Source organism: Pristiophorus japonicus, chromosome 16 (assembly GCF_044704955.1).
Source record: "Pristiophorus japonicus isolate sPriJap1 chromosome 16, sPriJap1.hap1, whole genome shotgun sequence".
Classification (NCBI taxonomy): domain Eukaryota; kingdom Metazoa; phylum Chordata; class Chondrichthyes; family Pristiophoridae; genus Pristiophorus; species Pristiophorus japonicus.
In genome coordinates, this window is record NC_091992.1 from 44,790,983 (window position 1) to 44,814,230 (window position 23,248).

Here is a 23,248-nt window from a genome sequence, read left to right on the forward strand (position 1 = left end):
TCCCTGGTGGCGGAACATGAGAATGCATGCTTTACAGATACACAACAAGCTCTGACTGGGATCGTCGTAGGCTGCGTGGCTAAGTTGCATACTAGATGGTTCAGTTAATGATGCAATATCAGGGAGAGCTCATGCTTAATAACATGCTCTACATTGAGTGCACTGTTCCGTGTTGAACCCTCCGCTTTGAGATCTGATTGGGAGAGTTTGCAAAATGGCTGAGAGTATCTCCCAACATTATTGTGCAAGAGGTGAGTGGATCAGTTTTGTGAAATCACAGGAGACTGGAGGGATTGCTAATTTTATACTCTCTCTGGTTTGTGGCTTATTAATAAAGCTTGCCTTTCCCTCCTTTAATCAGGTTAAGGTGATGCGCTGCCTCGACCACCCACATGTTCTCCGGTTCATTGGTGTCCTTTATAAAGATAAGAGGCTGAACTTCATTACAGAGTACATCAAAGGAGGAACACTGAGAGGCATCATCAAAGATTTAGTAAGTGATGACAGAACGAACACCGTCTCGTTGTTTGGACGGTGTGCAGGATTGCTCCAGTTCAGAACCACAGTAATACTAGGAAGTGTATCCCAGGGAAGGCTCCGTTGAACCTTTGGCCAAGTGGTTTCTTGCGATGGTTGTCATGGTGAAAGCAGTCATAGCTACCAATTTTCTGTAGTGTAGGCAGACTGTCCATGAGTACAGGCAGCATTACCAAAATATAATGCTGTCCATGTAGGAGGAACAGGTTCGGAAGCCTCTCCCGGTTTGTCCCAAGCACACAGTCTGAACATAGAATGCTGATTAATCTAAAGACTGCGAGAGAATTCTGCACAAAGTGGAAACCGAGGAATTGGGGTAGGAATCAGTCTGGATCCATTTCCGGGTCCAGTTTTGGATAGAAATTGATCCTCTGGCCTCAACAGCATTCTTGGTTGGTCGTGCCAAGTGGCTCTGGGCAGCTGTCCTAAGCAAAGACTTCATCTTTGGGCTGCCTGCCTTGCCGGCAGTGACTCCCGGGTCAGTCCCGAGAGATGGTGTTGGAGCAGCTGTGGAGGGGGAGCGGGGTAATCACAACTCACTATGAGGCGGGGGTGAAGGAGAACTTCTGCTCCTCCAACTCCACAAGAAAGATTTTTATTAAGTACATCTTTTTCCCAACCTACTGGGGCCGCTGAAGATTCCTGAGGCGGGGGCAGGGTGGGCGGCAGGCCTGTTGTTTGCCCCGCCCATCGGAGGCAAATTAAAACGGGAGCCATCAACAGGTGCTTGGCCCCTCATTTGCACATTCAAGGGGCCTATTTTAGGTGTGTGCCTGGGACCGACGATACTAGCAGTGGGACCAACGCCTGTGCAGATTGGATGCAGGCCGTTCCATTGCTAAATTGATATGCTTTGACCCCCATTCATGACCCCGAAAAAATGGGCACAATGCATGCCAATTTCTAGCTCTTCTCTGAGAAAGCAGTATACCAGGTGAATTTATCATAACAGGAAAAGGCCATTTGGCCCAACAAGCCTGTTCCTTTTCCATACATGAGCCCTGCCCACTGTTTTCTTCACTGTGTCACTCAACCCCTTCTCTCCAGAAACACATCAGTGCCTCTTGACCCCCTCAGTGTCCTTATATAGTAACTTACTGCACAGTTTTATTACCCTCTGGGTAACATGTTCCACCTGACTTCCCTTCATACTCCTAACTTTAGCATGTTTTATTTCTGCTCCTGGTGCTTAAGCTGTTTGCTGTAGTATGGCTGATTGAGGTAACAGCAGTGGGAGAAAGCATATAACCAGGGAAGAGTTGTTTCATGGGAGTTGCTTTCGTTCGATGAAAAGTTAAATGTGAGAACACTAATTGGGCCCTCTTTGATTCCTCCCTCCCAACAGGACAGCCAGTTGCCATGGAATCATCGTGTGAGCTTTGCCAGGGACATTGCTGAGGGAATGGTAAGCTTCTGGGTCTTGTTGCGGAGGGTTGAACGGAACTGCGACCAGAACAATTACCTCTGGCCTGAATTCAGACCGATAGCAGCCAAAGGGGTTGTTAGTGTCTGTTCCAAGTGGGTGGGACAACCCATGGATGTTTAAAATGTCGTCCGACTCACACACCCCATGCTTCGATTCATCACAGGATAGAGTAATGAAGTTGAGCTTTGTGTCTGTGAAGTCTGGTTCTATCATCTTTCTCAAACTCTGATCGGGACAGAACAGAGGTGTGAACTGCTGCTCTTGTAACCCTGCCGCTAGATTCAGTTTTTACTTGTATTTATACATGAGAGTGCCCACTTCAAACCGCACCAGTCTGGTTTAGTGCGTTTGACTTTCAGACAGGAAGCAAAGAGTAGGAGTAAATGGGTACTTTTCAGAATGGCAGGCAGTGACTAGTGGGGTACCACAAAATTCTGTGCTGGGGCTGCAGCTGTTTACACTGTACATTAATGATTTAGATGAGGGGATTAAATGTAGTATCTCCAAATTTGCGGATGACACTAAGTTGGGTGGCAGTGTGAGCTGCGAGGAGGATGCTATGAGGCTGCAGAGTGACTTGGATAGGTTAGGTGAGTGGGTAAATGCATGGCAGATGAAGTATAATGTGGATAAATGTGAGGTTATCCACTTTAGTGGTTAAAAACAGAGAGACAGACAATTATCAGAATGGTGACAGGTTAAGAAAAGGGGAGGTGCAACGAGACCTGGGTGTCATGGTACATCAGTCATTGAAGGTTGGCATGCAGGTACAGCAGGTGGTTAAGAAAGCAAATGGCATGTTGGCCTTCACAGCGAGGGGATTTGAGTACAGGGGCAGGAAAGTGTTACTACAGTTGTACAGGGCATTGGTGAGGCCACACCTGGAGTATTGTGTACAGTTTTGGTCTCCTAACTTGAGGAAGGACATTCTTGCTATTGAGGGAGTGCAGCGAAGGTTCACCAGATTGATTCCCGGGATGGCGGGACTGACATATCAAGAAAGACTGGATCAACTGGGCTTGTATTCACTGGAGTTCAGAAGAATGAGAAGGGATCTCATAGAAACGTTTAAAATTCTGACGGGTTTAGACAGGTTAGATGCAGGAAGAATGTTCCCAATGTTGGGGAAGTCCAGAACCAGGGGTCACAGTCTAAGGATAAGGGGTAAGCCATTTAGGACAGAGATGAGGAGAAACTTCTTCACCCAGAGAGTGGTGAACCTGTGGAATTCTCTACCACAGAAAGTTGTTGAGGCCAATTCACTAAATATATTCAAAAAGGAGTTAAATGTAGTCCTTACTACTAGGGGGATCGAGGGGTATGGCGAGAAAGCAGGAATGGGGTACTGAAGTTGCATGTTCAGCCATGAACTCATTGAATGGCGGTGCAGGCTCGAAGGGCCGAATGGCCTACTCCTGCACCTATTTTCTATGTTTCTATGTCCCTTGTCTTTTTTTGGTTCATTTTTATAATTCCACCAAAAGACTAGTGCCGATGCACTGCGATCCAACAGCAAAGTGGTTGTGTGATGTGGGGACAGTTGCTCTGTAGAAGGTTTTGGCAGTGTGCCAGAGGGCTGGGCACTGCAGCTAAGGGAACCTCCGCCCCCGATCTTCTCGGTTTGTCCGCCTGTCTTCCGCGCTGTAGAAAAGTGAATGCGTCGCTGAATAAACTAAAGGAGAAATGATAATTATTTAAATACTCTTCATTTTGCGCTCTCTCTCTCTCTCTCTCTCTCTCTCTCTTTCTGATTTCAGTGCTATCTGCATTCCATGAATATTATCCATCGAGATTTGAACTCTCATAACTGCCTAGTGCGTGAGGTAAGCATCAATGAAACCTGGTCGAATGGGAGAGAGCGATTTCTGTTGAAAGTGGGGGACAGAAGATGTAGCATTTCCCACAGAACTGTGCTGAATAGTCCTTTGTGATATTACAGCCTACTGGACCTGCACAAAATCAATGCTCCTTCCCCACGGCCAATAACACCTTTCCTGGCCAGGTCAAAGTCCCTGGGCGATGGCGGGTCCTGTCGGGGGAGGGCGAGGGGCTCCCATGCGATGTCGGCCCCTCCCAGCAGGGGGTTCTGGGCGACGGTCTGTTGTGGGGCGGGGGGGTTCCTGGACACTGGAGGACCCTGTCAATGAGGGGATCCTGGGCGATGGCGGGTCCTGTCAGGGAGGGAGGGGTGAAGGGGGGGGGGTCCCATGTGATGTCGGTCCCTTTCAACAGGGGGTCCTGGGTGATGGGGGAGGGGAGGAGGAGGGGGGTGACCTGATGATGGCGGATCCTGTCCGGGGGGGGTCCTGAGTGAAGGCGGACCCCGTCAGATTGCGTATGTGGACTTTCCCATCAATTCCTGTCTCGTATTTCAGAATAAAACTGTCGTGGTGGCAGATTTTGGATTGTCTCGACTAATGATTGACGATGCGAAGCAGACAGACAATCAGTCACCAGGAAACCTGCCCACCATGAGGAAGCCAGACAGGAAGAAGCGCTACACTGTGGTGGGAAACCCTTACTGGATGGCTCCGGAGATGATTAACGGTGAGCATGTAATAGAGGGGAGGATATCTTTTCCCCAGTTATCCATCCATCTCTCCTTGGGTGCTCAGTGTTGCTGAGATTGGACCATGTGAGCAAGGAAGTGAACATCAGTAAGCCATTCAGCAGCTCAGGACATGATCCTTTCCTCGCATAACCTCCACAAGTCAATTCTTCCCCACAGGGGAGTCTGTGATCAGGAATGAGCGTCTTCCAGCTGATTTATTTTTTTTCTTTTCCCCTTCCGAGCACAGCTTCCATTCAGCACAGATGGGATCAGACCTGGAGCTTTCGTGTCTGGTGGCTCAGACCGTACATCTGACCGTGGCTTTACCCAATGGGCCTCAGAGCAACTGGGTGGGTCTTTTCACACAGCACAATGACCTGTATTTGAAAATGATCTTCCAGTACTGGTCAGGAGCAGGTGTCGACACTGCATCTTCAACAGGGATGGCTCAAATTAAGTTGATCAAATCAGTGTTCTAGAGGAAAGACTCTTATCCCTCCTGGCTGGCCACACATTTGCTGTCCTGTGTGGTGACCCGTGGTGGAAAGTTGTTCCTGGTTTTGGGTCGCCCATGTGTAAAGTTAAATATGTGCTATCCAAGTGCTCGGAGAGTCTCTAACACTCTCCCCTCTCAACCAGTTGCAGACAGTTCAGCCGTACACTAATGATTCCTGACTACAGGCAGAGCAGGGGAAGAGCATCAGCCTGTGTGTATATGAGTGAGACAGAAGGTGATGCTCAAGTAGTTCCCTTCAATACTATTTATAGCGTATCCGTGCTTCTGTGTACTGTTGCCAGTATCCAGCATTCAGCACTTCTCTCTCGTGCTGTCTGGTCCTCTGTTACTTTCTGGTACTTGCTGTACTGTTTGCTGTCCAGCAGTGCTCTCTGGTCCTCCGTGGGACATGAAACATAGAATTAAGAGCAGCAGTAGACCATATGTTCTTATGCGGGCCCTCAAGCCTGCTCCGCCATTCAATAAGACCATGGCTGATCTTCGACTTCAGTCCACTTTCCCGCCCGATCTCAGCATCCCTCGATTCCCCTGGAGTCCAAAAATGTATCAATCTCAGCCTTGAATATAATCAATGACTGAGCATCCACAACCCTTTGGGGTAGGCAATTCCAAAGATTCACAACCCTCTGAGTGAAGACATTCCTCCTCGTCTCAATCTTAACTGGCCAACCCCTTACCCTGAGACTATGCCCCCTAGTTCTAGACTCTCCAGCCAGGGGAAACAACCTCTCGGCATCTACCCTGTCAATAGTTTCTCACCTTCTATTCTTCCTACCAAAGTGAATAACCTCATATTTCCCTATATTATACTCAACTTGCCACCTTATTACCCACTCACTTAACCTGTCTATATCCCTTTGCAGGCTCTTTACATTCCTCCTCACAGCTTACTTTCCCACCTAACTTTGTATTGTCAGCAAACTTGGATGCATTGCACTCGGTCCCTTCATAGAATCATAGAAATTTACAGCACACAAGGCGGGCATTCGGCCCATTGTGTCCGTGCCAGCCGACAAAGAGCTATCCAGTCTAATCCCACTTTCCAGCTCTTGGGTCCGTAGCCTTGTATGTTACGGCACTTCCAAGTGCATATCCAAGTACTTTTTAAATGCTATGAGGGTTTCTGTCTCTACCACCTTTTCAGGCAGTGAGTTCCAGACCCCCACCATCCTCTGGGTGAAAACATTTCTCCTCAAATTGTCTCTAAATCTCCAACCACTTACTTTAACTCAATGCCTCCTGGTTATTGACCCTTCTGCTAAGGGGAATAGGTCCTTCCTATCCATTCTATCTAGGCCCCTCATAATTTTATACACCTCAATTAGGTCTCCCCTCAGCCTTCTCTGTTCCAAAGAAAACAAACCCAGCCTATCCAATCTTTCCTCATAGCTAAAATTCTCCAGTCCAGGCAACATCCTCGTAAATCTCCTTTGTACCCTCTCTAGTGCAATCACATCTTTCCTGTAATGTGGTGACTGGAACTGCACACAGCACTCCAGCTGTGGCCTAACCAGTGTTTTGTACAGTTCAAGCATAATCTCCCTGCTCTTGCCTTTATTAGTTGAGGAATAGAATGTAAGTATTCCGTATGACTTCTTAACCACCTTATCTACCTGTCTTGCTACCTTCAAGAATCTGTGGACATGCACGCTGTTTCTCTACACTTCAGTGTCCTATCATTTATTGTGTATTCCCTTGTTATTCTCTCCAAATGCATTACCTCACATTTCTCTGGATTGAATTCCATTGGCCACAGTTCTGCCCACCTGACCAATAGATTGATATCTTCCTGCAGTCTACACCTTCTTCATTATCTACCACACAGCCAATTTTTGTATCATCTGCAAACTTCTTAATCATAACCCTTATATTCAAGTCTAGATTATTGATGTATACCACAAAATGCAAGGGCACTGAGCTCTGCAGAACCTCACTGGAAACATCCTTCCAGTCACAAAAACACCCATCAACCATTACCCTTTGCTTCCTACTCTGAGCCAATTTTGGATCCAACTTGCCACTCTGCCTTGGATCCCATGGGTTGTTACTTTCGTGACCAGTTTGCCATGTGGGACCTTATCAAAAGCCTTGCTAAAATCCATATTCACTACATCAAACCCATTATCCTCATCGACCCTCCTTGTTAGCTCCTCAAAAAATTCAATCAAGTTAGTCAGACACGACCTTTCCTTAGCAAATCCATGCTGACTGTCCTTTATTAATCCGTGTCTTTCTAAATTAAAATTTATCCTGTCCTTCAGAATTTTTTCCAATAATTTTCCCACCACTGCGATTAGGCTGACTGGCCTGTAATTACTCGGTCTATCCCTTTCTCCCTTCTTGAACAAAGGTACCACATTAGCAGTCCTCCAGTCCTCTGAAACAACACCTGTACACAGACAGGATTGGAAAATGATGGTCAGAGCCTCTGCTATTTCCTCTCTTGCTTCTCTTAACAGCCTGGGATACATTTCATCTGGGCCCCTGGAGATTTATCCACTTTCAAAGATGCTAAACCCCTTAATACATGCTCTCTCACTGTTCATCTAATATTTCACACTCCTCCTCCCTGATTGCAATGTCTGCATCGTCCCTCTATTTTTGAAAACCGATGCAAAGTATTCATTAAGAACCATACCCATATCTTCTGCCTCCACACACAGGGTACCTTTATGGTCTCTAATAGGCCCCACTTTTTCTTTAGTTATCCTCTAGCTCTCAATGTATTTATAAAACATCTTTGGGTTTTTCGCGATTTTACTTGCCAATATTTTTTCATGCTCTCTTTGCTTTCCAAATTTCCTTTTTGGTTTCGCCCCTGCACTTTCTATACTACTCTTGGGTTTCTGCAGTATTGAGCCCTCGGTATCTGTCATAAGCTTCCCTTTTTTCCTTTATCATACCCTGTATGCTTCTTGACATTCAGGGTGCTCTAGATTTGTTAGTCCCACCCTTTTTCTTTAAGGGAACATACTTGCCCTGAACCCTCACTATTTCCTCTTTGAATGCCTCCCACTGCTCTGACACTGGTTTACCTTCAAGTAGCTGTTTCCAGTCCACTTTGGCCAAATCTTCATTAATATTAATATAGATTGTAAATAGCTGAGGCCCAAGCACTGATTCTTATGGCACCCCATTAGTTACAGCCTGCTAACCGGAAATTACCTGTTTATTCCTATTCTGTGTTTTCTGTCCGTTAACCAATCCTCTATCCATGTTAATATATCCTTGTCTCGCATAACAACCTTTTTTATGTGGCACCTTCTTGAATGCCATTTGGAGATTCAAATATACTACATCCAATGGTTCGCCTATATCTACCCTGCTAGTTATATCCTCAAAAAACTCTTTAATAAATTAATTAAACACGATTTCCCTTTCATAAAACCATGTTGACTCCGCCTAATCATATTATGATTTTCTAAATGCCCTGTTACCACTTTCTTAACAATGGATTCCAGCATTTTCCCGACGACTGATGTCAGGCTAACTGGCCTGTAGTTCTCTTTTCTCTCTTCCTCCTTTCTTGAATAGTGGTGTTACATTTGTTATCCGCTGGGAATCATTCTAGAATCTAGAGAATTTTGGAAGATCACAACCAAACCATCCACGATCTCTGCAGCCACCTCTTTTTTTTAAAACCCTAAAATGTAGGCCATCACCTCCAGGGGATTTGTCAGCTTCTCAAGAACTTTTTCTCTCCTGATTTTAATTACTTTTAGTTCTTTACATTCATTCGCCCCTTGATTCCCCACTATTTTTGGTGTGCATTTTGTATCTTCTACTGTAAAGACAGATACAAAATATTTGTTTAAAGTCTCTGCCATTGCCTTGCCCATTATAATTTCACCTGTCTCAGCCTCAAGGGGACCAACGCTTACTTTTACTACTCTCTTCCTTTTTACATACTTGTAAAGGCTCTTGCAATCTATTTTTATATTTCTTGATCGTACTCTGTGGTGCTTGGTGGTACTCCCTGATGTTCACTGGTATTCTCTGGTAGTGATCTTCACTGATCTATTTTTATTTTCTCAGGAAAAAGCTATGATGAGAAAGTTGACATCTTTTCATTTGGGATTATGCTGTGTGAGGTAAGACATTAAACTGAGTAGCTGCTGCTCTGCTCTTGACTGCTTGTTAAGAGATTAAAGACAAGGAAACCATCTTCATGGCAATTTTCCGATCCATCTGTTCTGTAAATTCAGTCATGTGGAGAATTCCTACCAGATTGTTGCGTGGTTTCACAGCATGTCCCCTCCTTTTTGATTGAGGCTCACGCCATTGTCTGTGTTGTCACTAAGATTATTTTGTGTATTGGTACTGTAACAGGGTAGTTTGGTGAGTGGGGTAGCAGGGCAGTCTGAGGGCCGATATATCAGCCACAGGCTGATGAGGGCCCTGATTCCAGAGGAAGGGTATGGCCCTTTAAGAACCTCCCCTTTAAAAGATAATTGCACCTGGAGTGGGAGGAGACTTTCCCCAGGCAGCGAGGTTGAAGGAAGTAAAAAGTGCTGAAAGACATACTGTGTGGTCTTGCTTTGCGTTATGTGCATGAGAAAAAGATGTTTGGAACTTGGATTTTTCAAGGGCTTCTGTTTGTAGGGAAATGGAGGCTCCACGATGGTAGGACCTGGTAACGGTACCAATATATTTTGAGAAAAGTTCCCTTGTGCCAGTTGCGTTCTGCCTTTTAATGCTTTAATGGATGGCACTAGCGTTAATCCATCGCTCAGTGTTCCCACCAGAGGCAGACCTGTACCAACCACTACTTCACACTGGTGTGACACAGCTCAACATTGTCACTCAACCCAGATTTGAAAGGGATCCATCTGTACTAAGCCAGGGGTTTCCGACAGTTCAAATAAAACCAATGCAGACAAGATCAGATGCACCTACTGTTTCACTTGAGCGAAATCCTCGTGACCGCATTGGTTATGAAGAGGTAAATTGTTCCTGAAACCCATGCACCCCCATATCCTTCTGTCTTTAGTTATTACGCACTATAATACTCACGGGGACTGCTGTACAAAGAGCTCTGTTGGTCTCGGTTTTAGAAGTCAAGTCTCTGAGCAGTTCGTTCCACAGTACTGATTGACCAGTCTATGATGAAGCCCGTGAGCTGAAGGCAGAATGTACCCACTATTATGAATGGATTCTCTCCAGTATGACACTATGACACTGGCATGGGCTCACTGAGGGCAGCAGCTTCCTTCCTAATGTGTTCATCCTTTTACTTCCAGCTGATTGGTAGAGTAAACGCAGACCCAGATTATCTGCCCAGGTCATCGAACTTTGGTCTGAATGTCCCGGTTTTCTTGGATCGATACTGTCCTGAAGAATGTCCAGCTGCCTTCTTTCCAATTGCAGTCATGTGCTGCGACCTGGATCCTGAAAAGAGGCGAGTCTGTCACACAATGATCTAAGGTGTAAGGGTTTGGGTGGAGCTGAGGGTTGAGGTGTTAAAGGGTTGTTTGGAGGTACTGAGAGTTAATGTATGAAGTGGAAGGTCTTGGGATGGATAGAGTTGGGCTGAGGTTGGAGATAGAAAGATTTGAATAGTTTCAAGTTGGAATGGAAGGGTTTGAATGAGTAAAGTTGGGGTTGGGGGGATGGGTGGCGAGATTGAATGCTGCTGCAGTAGGTTGGAAGGTGCTAAGGATTAAAGTGCAAGGGTTTGTATAAAGCCCAACTAGGGAAGATTGTGGATGACACCATGGTTTGATGAATAAGAATTTGAATGACCCTGCAATTGGGATGTAAGGGTTTGGATGACACTGCAATTGGGATGTAAGGGTTTGGATGACACTGCAATTGGGATGTAAGGGTTTGGATGACCCTGCAATTGGGATGTAAGGGTTTGGACTTGTATTTATATAGCGCCTTTAACGTAGTGAAACGTCCCAAGGCACTTCACAGGAGTATTATGAGATTTAAAAATTTGACTCCAAGCTGCATAATGAGAAATTAGGGCAGGTGACCAAAAGCTTGGATCAAAGAGGTAGGTTTTAAGGAGCGTCTTGAAGGAGGTAGGAGAGGTAGAGAGGCGGAGAGTTTAGGCAGGGAGTTCCAGATCTTGGGGCCCGGGCAACAGAAGGCATGGCCACCAATAGTTGAGCGATGATAATCTGGGATGATCAAGAAGGCAGAATTAGAGGAGCGCAAACATCTCGGGGTTGTGGGGCTGGAGGAGATTACAGAGATAATAATAACTTACCTATACAGGTTGAACCTCCCTTATCCCAAGACTCCCTTATCCGGCACCACCCCTCGTCCGGCACCATTCCCGGTCGCTCCGACATGAACAAATTGAAGTCCTTCCTTGCTGGCCTGACCCTGCGATCCACCGCCACCCCCCTCCCCTCCCCCCTCCCCCCTCCCATGATCTCTCTGCCACACTCCCAGCCCCAAGCCAGCCAGCCCCAATATCCCCTTGCTCAGTATCTGTACCATCCAATTTAACATAAACCTCCCCTCATCCGGCACAATCCCTTGTCCGGCACAGGCCAGGTCCCGAGGGAGCCGGATAAGAGAGTTTCAACCTGTATAGCGCCTTTAACGTAGTAAAGCGTCCCAAGGCGGTTCACAGCAGTGTTATAAGACAAAACAGATAAATTTGACACCGAGCCACAAAAGAAGAAATTAAGGCAGATAACTAAAAGCTTGGTTAAAAAGGTAGGTTTTAAGGAGCGTCTTAAAGGAGGAAAGAGAGGTGGAGAGGTGGAGAGGTTTAGGGAGGGAGTTCCAGAGCTTAGGGCCCAAGCAGCTGAAGGCATGGCCACCGATAGTTGAGCAGTTATAATGAGACATGTTTAAGAGGGCAGAATTTGAGGAGGGCAGACATCTGGGGATTGTGAGGCTGAAAAAGATTATAGATAGGAAGGGGCGAGGCCATGGAGTGATTTGTAAACAAGGATGAGAATTTTGAAATCGAGGCGTTGTTTAACCGGGAGCCAATGTAGGTCAGAAAGCGCAGGGGTGATGGGTGAATGGGACTTGGTGTGGGTTGCTGAGTTTTGGATCACGTCTAGTTTACGTCGGTGGAATGACCCTGCACTTGGGGTGCCTGGGTTTGCTTGAAGTTGGCTGGAAGGGCCCGAGCGGTGCTTGGGGTGAAAAGGCTTGTATGTAGTGCACTACCAACATTTAATATGGAACAGTTTGGCTGGCACTGCAGTTAGGAACCTAGGAATTGCTAGACAAGAGACCCTAATGTCTATCTACAAAAGCAAAATACTGTGGATGCTGGAATCTGCAATAAAAACAGAAAATGCTGGAAATCTCAGCAGGTCAGGTGGCATCTGTGGAGAGAAACAGAGTTAATGTTTCAGGTCTGTGACCCTTCGTCAGAACTGGAAAAATTTGAGATGTAACAGGGGCAGTGAAAGGGAGAGGGGAGGAAATAACAAAAGGGAAGGTCTGTGATTGGGTGGAAGGCAGACGAGATTTAAGAGACAAAAATGAGATGGTAATGGAACAAGTTAAGAAATAAAAGATGAGTCTAGATGGGGTGTGAATGGCAGAATCATCATTAGCTGCTCTGGGAAAGAAAAAAACGGAGGGTTGTAAAAAAAAAAAAGAGGAAAGGAAAACAAAGTAACCGGTCGATCTAGTTTGCCTTCTACCATTCTGGTAGTTGCATGATACAATGATAATGGAGTTATTGACTAATCATAGCAATTAATCTCTACCAGTTAGTCTACAACAGCCCAAGACCTGACAGTTGGAGTAGAAGGAATTGAGTGGAACGGTTTGGCTGGTGGCTTTCTCAGATGCTGAGTGTTGTAGGGACTGTTGTTAGTTTTATTGGTATTTCTGGTTACTTTCCCACCTCTGTGCCTCTGGCCATTTAAAATTAACATCATAACCACATTTTCTTTGGTTTAATCCCCTGTTGTGCCACATGGCCTGTTTCTGTGCTATAAATACTTCCTAATACTAACTTACACAATAGTGCACATGGAAAAGCTTTTACAAACTAATATGTTTGGCTAGGTTTTTGCATTTGCATTCATGTACACAAACTTGTGTCGAACTCTTGGAATTAAACACAATGAATTTTGGGAAAAATCTAGTTTAGTTTCCCCATTCGGCTTCCTCTCACTGGTTCATCTCTTCCCTCAATCTGTCAGGGACTGGTTTGAACCTCAATAATCCAGCAACCATTTCTGGGAGAGGCAGGGAGGTCAGCTACTCCCAAGCTTGCATAATGAGGACGGGCAGGTTTGGTAGTTTTGCAAATAAATGCAAAAGTTTGACTGGGTTGGGGGTAACATATTAGCATGGATAGAGGATTGGCTAACTAACAGAAAACAGTGTCTGGATAAATGGGTCACTTTCAGGTTAGTAAACTGTAACTAGTGGGATGCCATAGGGATCAGTGCTGGGGCCGCAACTATTTACAATCTATATTAATGATTTGGATGAAGGGTCCGAGTGTAATATAGTCAAATTTGCTGATGGTACAAAGATGGGTAGGGAAAGCAAGTTATGAGGAGGACGCAAAGCATCTACAAAGAGATACAGATAGGTTAAGTGAGTGGGAGAAAATTGACAGATGGATTATAATGTGGGAAAATGTGAAGTTATCCACTTTGGTAGGAAAAATAAAAAAGCAAATTATTATTTAAATGGAGATTACAAAATGCTGAGGTACAGAGGGATCTGGGGGTCCTTGTACATGAAACACAAAACGTTAACATGCAGGTACAGCAAGTAATTAGGAAGGCAAATTAAATGTTGGCCTTTATTCCAAGGGGGATGGAGTATAAAAGTAGAGAAGTCTTGCTACAACTATACAGGGTATTGGTGAGGCCACACCTAGAGCAGTACTGTGTACAGTTTTGGTCTCTGTATTTAAGGAGGGATATACTTGCTTTGGAGGCAGTTCAGAAAAGATTCATTAGGTTGATTCCTGAGATGAAGGGGTTGTCTTATGAAGAAAGGTTGAGCAGGTTGGGCCTATACTCATTGGAGTTTAGAAGAATGAGAGGTGATCTTATTGAAATGTATAAGATTCTGAGAGAGCTTGACTGGGTAGATGCAGAGAGGAAGTTTCCCCTCGTGGGGGAATCTAGAACTAGGGGGCATAGTCTCAGAATAAGGTGTCGCCCATTTAAAACTGAGACGAGGAGAAATTTCTTCTCTTAGAGGGTCATGAATCTGTGGAAGTCTCTGCCCCAGAGAGCTGTGGAGGCTGGGTTATTGAATATATTTAAGGTGGAGATAGACAGATTTTTGAGTGATAAGAGAATAAAGGGTTATGGGGAGCGGGCGGGGAAGTGGAGTTGAGGCTGAAATCAGATCAGATCAGCCATGATCTTACTCAATGGCAGAGCAGGCTCGAGGGGCTGAATGGCGTACTCCTGCTCTATTTCTTATGTTCTTATGTTGACAGGCACCCAAGGCTGGGGTTCCCTCCTTCAATGAGTGGGAAGATTTGAGTGTTGGTGAATTAATTTCAAACTATATATTTGTTGAACTGTAGCATTTGAACTGCATTTTCACGACCTCTTCCAGAGGCCACTGTGTTGCCATGGTAACCGGCCCATCACCCTGGTCCTGATGCTCTTGATTCTTTTCCGCAGGCCATCCTTTATGAAGCTGGAGCAGTGGTTATTAGCCCTGAAACTGCACCTGGAGATGCACCTTGCTCTCACCTCTGACCTGGAACAGATCAATCATTCCTTCTTTCAGAATCATTCAAGAAGCAAAGAGACACTCCTGGAAACCATGCGAACCGGCCCTACTGAGCAGGAAGCTGAGCCATTACAGTATAACCTACAAGCATGCTGATGTTCAGCTGACCACCTCCACGAAACCACACATTTCATCTGCATACTGGGCGCAGTCAAACCTGCAAGTACATCACTGTGCTATTTATAATCCTGCAGGCTGACCTTTCAGCTTTAACATTTCACCAGACAGCAAGACTCAAGTAATGTAAATAGCTGGCCACATCCAGTTGGACCCAGAAAGGACAAATACAGTATATAGGATATTGGTATAAGTGGCTATTTCCACAGGGGTGCTCATGGTTCCTCCGTGCCCAGGTCACCTGACATGAGATTTGTAGATAAGTGAATCCTGCATTTGCAGGACAGAGTTGCTGCTCAAACTCTGGATACAGAAAAACCTGCTTTGGGGGTAATGTGTGAAGACATCTGGGCAGCGCCACCCAGCTTCTAGTAGGCATGGACCTATAGTAGAAAAATGCCTCTAACTTGGCAGTTCCACTAATCAAAGTGCCACAGGATGGCTGGTTTGAGAATTGGAAAGTTGCCACACTGTGTGATGGGAGGTGTTTAGGTTGGGGCAGAGTAGAGGAGAGTTTTAACCTGCATCTGATGAGTGCTGTGTCTGCACTGGGTATACACGATACTGACAGCGTGTACCTGAAACTAAAGTATTCCATTCCAGGCACTAACAACCCTTATCTCAATGAGGACTGAATTAGAAACTGCCTTTAAGCGTCCCACAGGGAGGCAAACTGCTTGTCGTTCATCCCAATTTGGAAACATTGACAATTGGGTGTTCAACAACCACAGCTGAAGTTTTAAACAGCAATTACGTCCCATGACTTAGATAAGTTGTTTATTCCATGAAGAGGGCCATATAGAGATTGCTTGTTACTTTATCAGGGTCTGTAGCTGTGCGGCATATAGAGGAGCTGCTTAATTAACATTAAGCCTCGTTAATAGAATGAGAAATCTATTATCTGCTTAATGTAGGTATCTGTTGAATGAAGGATTTTCAAAATGGTGACTGCAGTATCGATTTAGGAACTCCGAGTTTGGATTATTGAATCTGTGAGTCACTCTGTCACTCTTTACTCGGAGTGTTCACTCGGATTGAGCCCCTCCTGACCTGACCTACTCACAGTCTCTCCAACCTTCCTAGCTTCACCCAGTCTCCCCATTTACACACTGTCTGTTCAACCTCTGCGGCCTTGACCCACCGAACCCACTGACCGTAACCCACTACTTTTGAACAGAGGTGCCAAGGTCCTCATCATCATCTGACAGTCCAGCTTATACATCACCACCGGATTTGAACCCAATATTTATTTGACTTCTTTCTTATCATTTGTTTTCAGGAGATCTCTGTGCTAGTCTCTCTTCCCTTTTCTTCAGTCTTTATCCCACATATTTGGCCTTTTTTTGGTGTTGTGTATCTATGCATGATACGTTCTGCTCCAAGAATCTCCGTTCCTGGCCCTCTTCTATCCTTAGTGTCGTAACCATTTTCATTAGCCTGGACTCTCCTTTGCAATCTTAACCATAGGTTGTAGAATTTCCAAGATGTCGGCTTTAAGTTGGTGGCTACTTAATATGGTACCGATCGCACTTAATCTCTAGCATACTTGTGGCACTCTCTTCCTCCCCTTCATTTCCTGTTTCTCCCCCCCCCCCCCACCCCCGGCCAAGATGCGTAACTCCACTTCTCCCATTTTCTGAACCATTTCATGACCCATCATGGCATGGCACCCCTTGGAGAGTTTGAGATTAAGTTGGCCTCTGATCTAAGTATAGCGTATCCACCTATATCAATGTCATTTTAATCACAGATGCACCATCCAACATGCAGCTGCTGCTTTTCTTTAAGCCCTAGGTTTGGGTTGTGGCCCTCCCAAGACCAACGATGTACAAACTCAAAATAACTTCCAATCCATTCAGTTTTCTGGGAAAACTTCATCTGCTTCTTACTAGCTGTTCTATTCTGTGAACTCTAATTAGATGCGGCCCTGAATTTTTGCAGTAGGCCAGCAGCACGCTCCTGGAGTACGTCAGTCGGGAAGGCAGTGTGACCATTGGGAAATTGGTTGGGATACCAGCTCCCCAGCCTGAGTACACCGGCTCCCGGCCCCGGCCTGAGTACACCGGCTCCCAGCTCAGGGCCAGGCCATGCGTTTCCATCAGAGCCCGGTTAGGACAGAACCTCCCCCTGCCCCAAACATGGCTCATAATGTCAGTGGGATTGGTATGAGGGAATTCTCAAGTCAGGCATTTAATTGGCCGCAGCCTAATAGCCAAGTAACCTGGACACTGGGTTGAACTCAGCGCTCAGGACTGTTCAGTAGTGGGGCCTACCTCGGGTTGGAGCCTGGATTCTGGCATAAAGCTCCTGGTAGAACAATGCAGGGCACTCTTCAAATATCTTTAGGGCCGATGGCCATGCCTGCAGCACTAGTGGCTGCCCAGCATCACTTTTCTCGCTCTCACACACACACACACACACACACACACACACACACACACCATTTCCAAAGGATAGAATTCACTTTGTTTTCTGTACTTCATTCCCTGTGATTGATGTTTCTGGTCTGTAATTTACATAATTCCTGCTTTTCGTAGACTATTTGGGATTGTGTGTTCGCGTCTCTTTCTCTACATCAGATTTACATCTACATTATTGTCGATTGTCTACTATTGTTGAGCTTCCAGACTCACTGTATTCTTCCCTCTCCCTGTGTTCTATATATCCTGCTCACATCACAATGCTTGATTTACATTGGTGGACCAAGGAGAGTCACTATTACTGGTCACTTTCACCAGTCATAATGAGCACAAGACTGGAAGTTACATTTCAAGAAATAGGTGATGTAATATCTGAGATGCTATTTCACTTCTGGAACCTGGGCTCTAATCCACCCCAGACTGTGGAGTTGAAAATCTCATCTCTGCCCAAGTACATCGTGTATTGCCAACATAATCCCAATCCTACAGCCACAAAACTGCCCCTGATGATAATCTCACTCTTGAATGGCCAGTGCATGAATTGGAAAAATGGCACAGTAGTGCATTTGGGTGGAGGCACATGGTGGGGAAAAGTGCAGAGGGTGCTTTACTCTTCATCTAACCCATGTTGTACCTGATCTGTGAGCACTCGATGCTGACACGTTAGCCAAAATAGAAAGTGTTCCATTCCCAGCACTAGCATCCCCTCACCCGAGATGCAATTCTAAAGATGCTTCTTGTCTCTTTGACTCTTCAGATCATGAAGTGGTTACAGCAAATTGTCCTTAGACCTTTTACCATTAGTCAACCGTGGGCCACCCATCAGTAGAGACATTCCAGACCCAGCTCTTTGTATCAGGCAGGACCTACCGAATATTAGACTTCAGAAAATGAAGGTTGATGTGAGCATATTAATCTTCATCTCCCTCCAGTTCACAACCCAACGGGGCAGTGGACTTGAATATGACCATTCAAATCACATATAGGGATGCTTACTAAACCCAATGCAGATTTCTAGACACCCATGGGCTTAGCGCCAGTATATTGTGAACTTTGAACTATCAGATGCTCTGTTGACTTTTCATGCTGAGTTAGTAAAATAAAGCTGTTGGGTCCTATGTCGAGCTTACTGACGAGGTGGAGAGTCACCACTCTGGTTTTACAAAGCAAGGAAGGAAAAGCTTGATGACATCTCTGATATGCTAGCCTGACCAGTTTATATTGTGGTCTGTCAGCTGATATTTGGAAAATTAGAATCGGGTATTCCGAGCACTGCTGTCTTGCTCAAGAAATTAGAAGTTGTACATCAACCATGAGTAAGGCTAAATACCCAAGTATCCCTGCTTCAATAGCAACCCCATGTTAATTCTGCAGCACACCGTGTCATCGTGTCTGTACTGTGATAAAACTCTGGAAACGTTCAGCATCAACTGCCTGACAGCAGATGTGGGACCCCCATGAGGTTAACATTTGTAACTGTGGTAGGCTCCTGCGATGCTTGGCCTTAAATCACTTCGCTGCACTTAGTGTTAGCAGCCTGATCATGATACATATCATGTAATTATATCCTTGCAACTGTCTTCAGTAAGTTTGAAGGCTAACGTTGCAATGCATGCTGTGTAGATGGTAGTATCCACATCATTCCACTCCTAAAATATTGTGTTTACAAATGCCGAGAGAAAAGGATAAAGCTGAAATAGTTGCCTTTACAGGTTACTAGTAGTAAGGGGCATTGGCTTCTTGCTTAGGCATTCAGGTTTAAATGTGTTTAGTTAGTTTTAATGGAGGCAGAGTTGCAATTACTCAGTGAGTTAAATGCAGCTTGTGATAATGAACCGATTGGACCAGTTTCATCTCCGAGGTTTGTGCCTCGATATCCAAGCTCTACTGAGGGAGGTAGGCACTCTACACTCAGCGCTCCTGCAGTTTGGTAGCGCCTACTTGTCCTTTTTATGCAGCTGCAGGTTATAAAACTCCCCAAAGCAAGCTTGGATCCTCCCAGAATTTTACAAACCACTCCCACGGCTCGAATATAGTTTTGTTTGTGAATGCAAACTTTCAGCCTTAAGCTTTATGGAATTAGCTATAATGTCAAAAGAAAGGTGACACAGAGCACAAGGATCTCATTCTCATGAAGCGTGTGTCTCAATCTTCAATTACTTCAGAAACCCCAGCACGTTTGAATATTGTACTTATCCAAATTACTTCCAATATACATAACTGTATCAATTGGCTCAGTCTGTGAATGCGTTGGTATGGTACTGAGCCATATACACCAGGAAGATCCCACATTCCATCCCTGATCTGTGCTGAATTAGAGGTAGGCCTCAATGCTCCTGGCTTGGAAACGGTGAGCAAATCGAGCAGGTTCCTGCTCCTGATTTCCATCCAGGATGCCCGACTGAAAAGTGCACATGTGTGACGGAATTGAGCTCGGTTGCAATGTCGTCGATGGTTAAATAGCCTGGTGACGTTCGTTGCCTAGAATGCTCTGTAAAGATTGGCAGCTTGTGCTGCTGGTGGATGTAGAACCATTCCCCAGCAATAGTTGGTGCCTTCAGTAGTCGAGAGAAAAACTTCAGTAAAAATGGAGGAATGTTACCTGCCGTTTGATGATGGTATCAATTTTGTACTTAAACTTTACACAATCGTATTGTACAGTGCCATGCCCAATCAAAAGGCACGAGTTATTAATAGAATAATTATGTGCAAATTATATTCATTGTAAGCATGAGGTTTGAACAAAATGACACCAAAACCTCTGCCATCACAAGAGTGTTCGGGACCTGATGTCGTCACTGGAAAACCTGCAGTGCAAACCTGTGAGACTCATCAAACTAAGTTAATCTGTGCCTTGTTTAGTCCAAGCTGCCAAGGACCAGTGGTTGGCTTGTGTTGTTTTTGAATTCAAAACATGCATTTTCTAACATTAATTTATTGTTCCTGTGGATTCAGTCACATCATTCCAGTGTTTAATTCCTCATGCTTATGTTTTGCAACTCAAGCTGTGAACATAGTGCACGTTACACACAGGAGGGTGACTATGACAGCAAGTCTGTAAAGTATTGTAACGGAGAAATTGAATAAAACCAGCTTCACCTCAAACCAGAAATTCTGTCACCTTCTTGTACATCCTGTAAAAATACAGAGACGCTCTAATAAAGGCTGAGGGGGACTAATCAGCCAGAGTTGCTGCTCCCGATCACTGTGCAGTGCTGGAAACCAAGTGTGTGAACATGGGCGAGGTTGTGATATGCCCAAGGTTAAATATGTTGCCATCAATCATTGATTAGGTTGTACATGAAGACTTTGGTGAGCTAACCTTCAAGTCACCAGCAAGCAAGGAACTGTAGCCCATGGGGAGAACATTAACAGGAAAGGAGTGAGAAAGGGCTTATTCTCTATTAGAAAGTCTGGTCGACATTCTCCGATAATAATTGGGGACTGGTGGTGCACTGAGTTAGACTGACCTTTCTGCTCTCACCTCTGCGACTGGTCAAAATTGAGCCCAGACCGAGGGGATAAAAGTCTAATTTGTCTTCTGAATGAAGGGTCAAGTGACACATCAAATGAGCAATGCTGTCTCAATCAAGTACTGGGTCAACATTGGCCCACAGCACAAACCTGTTCTTAGTCTCTGCGAGATTGCCAAATAACACTTTCGACCAGTAGGTAGAGGGTGCTCTTGAGGTTTGGGCTGAGGGGCAGAGTAGGAGCAGCTAACCATACTGTGTCTGAGCTGGATGATTAACCAACAACAACTTGTATTTATATAGCACCTTTCATGTAGTCAAACATCCCAAGGCACTTCACAGGAGTATTGTGAGATGAAAAATTTGACACCGAGCTGAATAAGTAGAAATTGGTGCAGGTGAGAGTTATGTTTTAAGGAGCATCTTGAAGGAGGAAAGAGGCACAGAGGTTTAGGCAGGGAGTTCCAGAGCTTAGGGCCTAGGCAACAGAAGGCACGGCCACCAATGGTTGAGTGATTATAATCAGGGCTGCTCAAGAGGGCAGAATTAGAGGACCGCAGACATTGCCGGGGGTGGGGGTTGGAGGAGATTACAGAGATGGGGGAGGGATTTGAAAATAAGGATGAGAATTTTGAAATTGAGGTGTGGCTTAACCGGAAGTCAGCCAATGTAAGTCAGCAAGCGCAGGCGTGATGGATGAGCGGGACTTGGTGCGAGTTAGGACACGGGCAGCCAAGTTTTGAAACACCTCTAGCTTTCGTAGGGTAGAATATGGGAGGCCAGCCAGGAATGCGTTGGAATAGTCAAGTCTAGAGGTAATAAAGGCATGGATGAGAGCTTCAGCAGTGGATGTGCTGAGGCAGGGGCGGAGATGAACAATGTTAGGGAGGTGGAAGTAGGCGGTCTTAGTTATGCTGCCGATATGTGGTCGAAAGCTCATTTCAGGGTCACATTGACGTGGGGTATCCAAAATGGAAAGTATTCCATTCCCTGGCTTTGCACTACATTTGGCTCTGCTATACATGAGCTGAACACACATCTGAGAGCTTCGCAAGGAAGGGTCCAGAACAAAAATGGCCACAGTACAAGAAACAGTGCAGTCACACAGCGATCCTCTATTAAGGTTTAACACGTATGAATAAACAGCATCCTCTGGTGGAGAAAGACACAGGCGCCACAGAAAAGATGTAGGGGAATCGTATCCAAGTGTGTTTGTAGTTTCCTCTCCCAATGAGCTATTTATAAAGAAATTACAATCATAACATTAACAGTAATAAGTAGTTACTGGCCCTGAAATTCCAGTCGGAGGTTTCCTTCGGACGAACGCCTCTGACTCTCAATTCTTTACGTAAGTAGCTGGTGGTCCAGGAGGCGTCTTAGATTGCGGTGGGAGGCCTTATTTTCCTGCTCAATGGAGCGCGGCCCTGTCTTTGAGGCTCGGACATAGAAGCTGGAGTCATGTGGGCCTGGACAACCAATCACGGTACAGTATTCTCATTGATAGCAATGGGAACCCCGTATCTCCGAGTATCAATGAGAATAACCCCTAAAAACACCCAAACACACACTAAATAAAACACCTCACAATTTTAAAATGAATTGAAATTAAAGTTAATGTTTTAGAAAAAATATACTTTTGGGGGGGATTTTTTTTTGTGTTAATAGGGTTTAAAATAAACTTACCTTAGTGGACAGGGTTTTTAGCATAAATTTGTGTTTTTGAATTTTATTTTTAGGTTTTAAAACTCTTACGCTGGTAAAAGTAGGCTGCTTTTACCAGGTGCCAGAGTTTGAAGGACATTCGCTGGGCAAGAGATGAGCAAATAGCCCAATCTCACTCGCGTGAATGTCCTTCCTGCGGGGATGCGGAGGATCTGTCGAGATATCTTGACCGATCGGAAAAGTCGGTTATATGTGCATTGCATGCCAAAAACCCGGCTTTTGTGAGGCCTCGCCGGGTCTATGTATGCTGCGCGGCCGGGATTTCAGGGTTTGATTTATATATTACTAGATTTCTTACACTAATGGAAAAATCAGATCTATTGCTGTATAAAGAAGTGGGCATAGTGTGCTTTTGGTGATGGAAGTGAAATAAAAGCATTTATATAGCAGTTTTCACAACCTCACCAAAGTGCTTTACAGCCAATAAAGTACTTTTAAAGTGTAAGTCACTGTTGTAACGTAGGAAACATGGCAGCCAATTTGGCACATCAAGATCCTACAAGCAATGATAATGATCAGTTAATCTGTTTGTGATGTTGATTGAGGGATAAATATTGGCATGACATTTTTTACATCCACCCGAGAGAGCAGACGGGGTCTCAGTTTAACATCTCATCCAAAACACAGCACCACTGACGGTGCAGCACTTCCTCAGCACTGCACTGGAGTGTCGGTCTAGATTTTGTGTTCAAGTTCCTGGAGTGAGATATAAATCCGTGACTTCTGAGCCACGGCTGACACTAAGGTGAGAGGATATACCGTTGTGACAATTTGCGAGATGGTGTGGAA

The 23,248-nt window shown here is 45.1% G+C and overlaps 1 protein-coding gene across 1 annotated transcript in view; it reads left to right on the top strand.

Moving 5' to 3' along the window:
* The window catches only part of limk1a (LIM domain kinase 1a), a 60,798-nt gene extending 40,446 nt beyond the window's left edge, over positions 1-20,352 (top strand). The window contains exons 10-16 of the mRNA XM_070857265.1: positions 362-493; positions 1,883-1,942; positions 3,721-3,786; positions 4,339-4,510; positions 9,067-9,122; positions 10,272-10,429; positions 14,616-20,352. Coding sequence (XP_070713366.1) covers positions 362-493; positions 1,883-1,942; positions 3,721-3,786; positions 4,339-4,510; positions 9,067-9,122; positions 10,272-10,429; positions 14,616-14,823 — 852 coding nt within the window. The 3' untranslated portion in view covers positions 14,824-20,352. The remainder of the gene's footprint in view (positions 1-361; positions 494-1,882; positions 1,943-3,720; positions 3,787-4,338; positions 4,511-9,066; positions 9,123-10,271; positions 10,430-14,615) is intronic.
* The last annotated feature ends 2,896 nt before the right edge of the window (positions 20,353-23,248 follow it).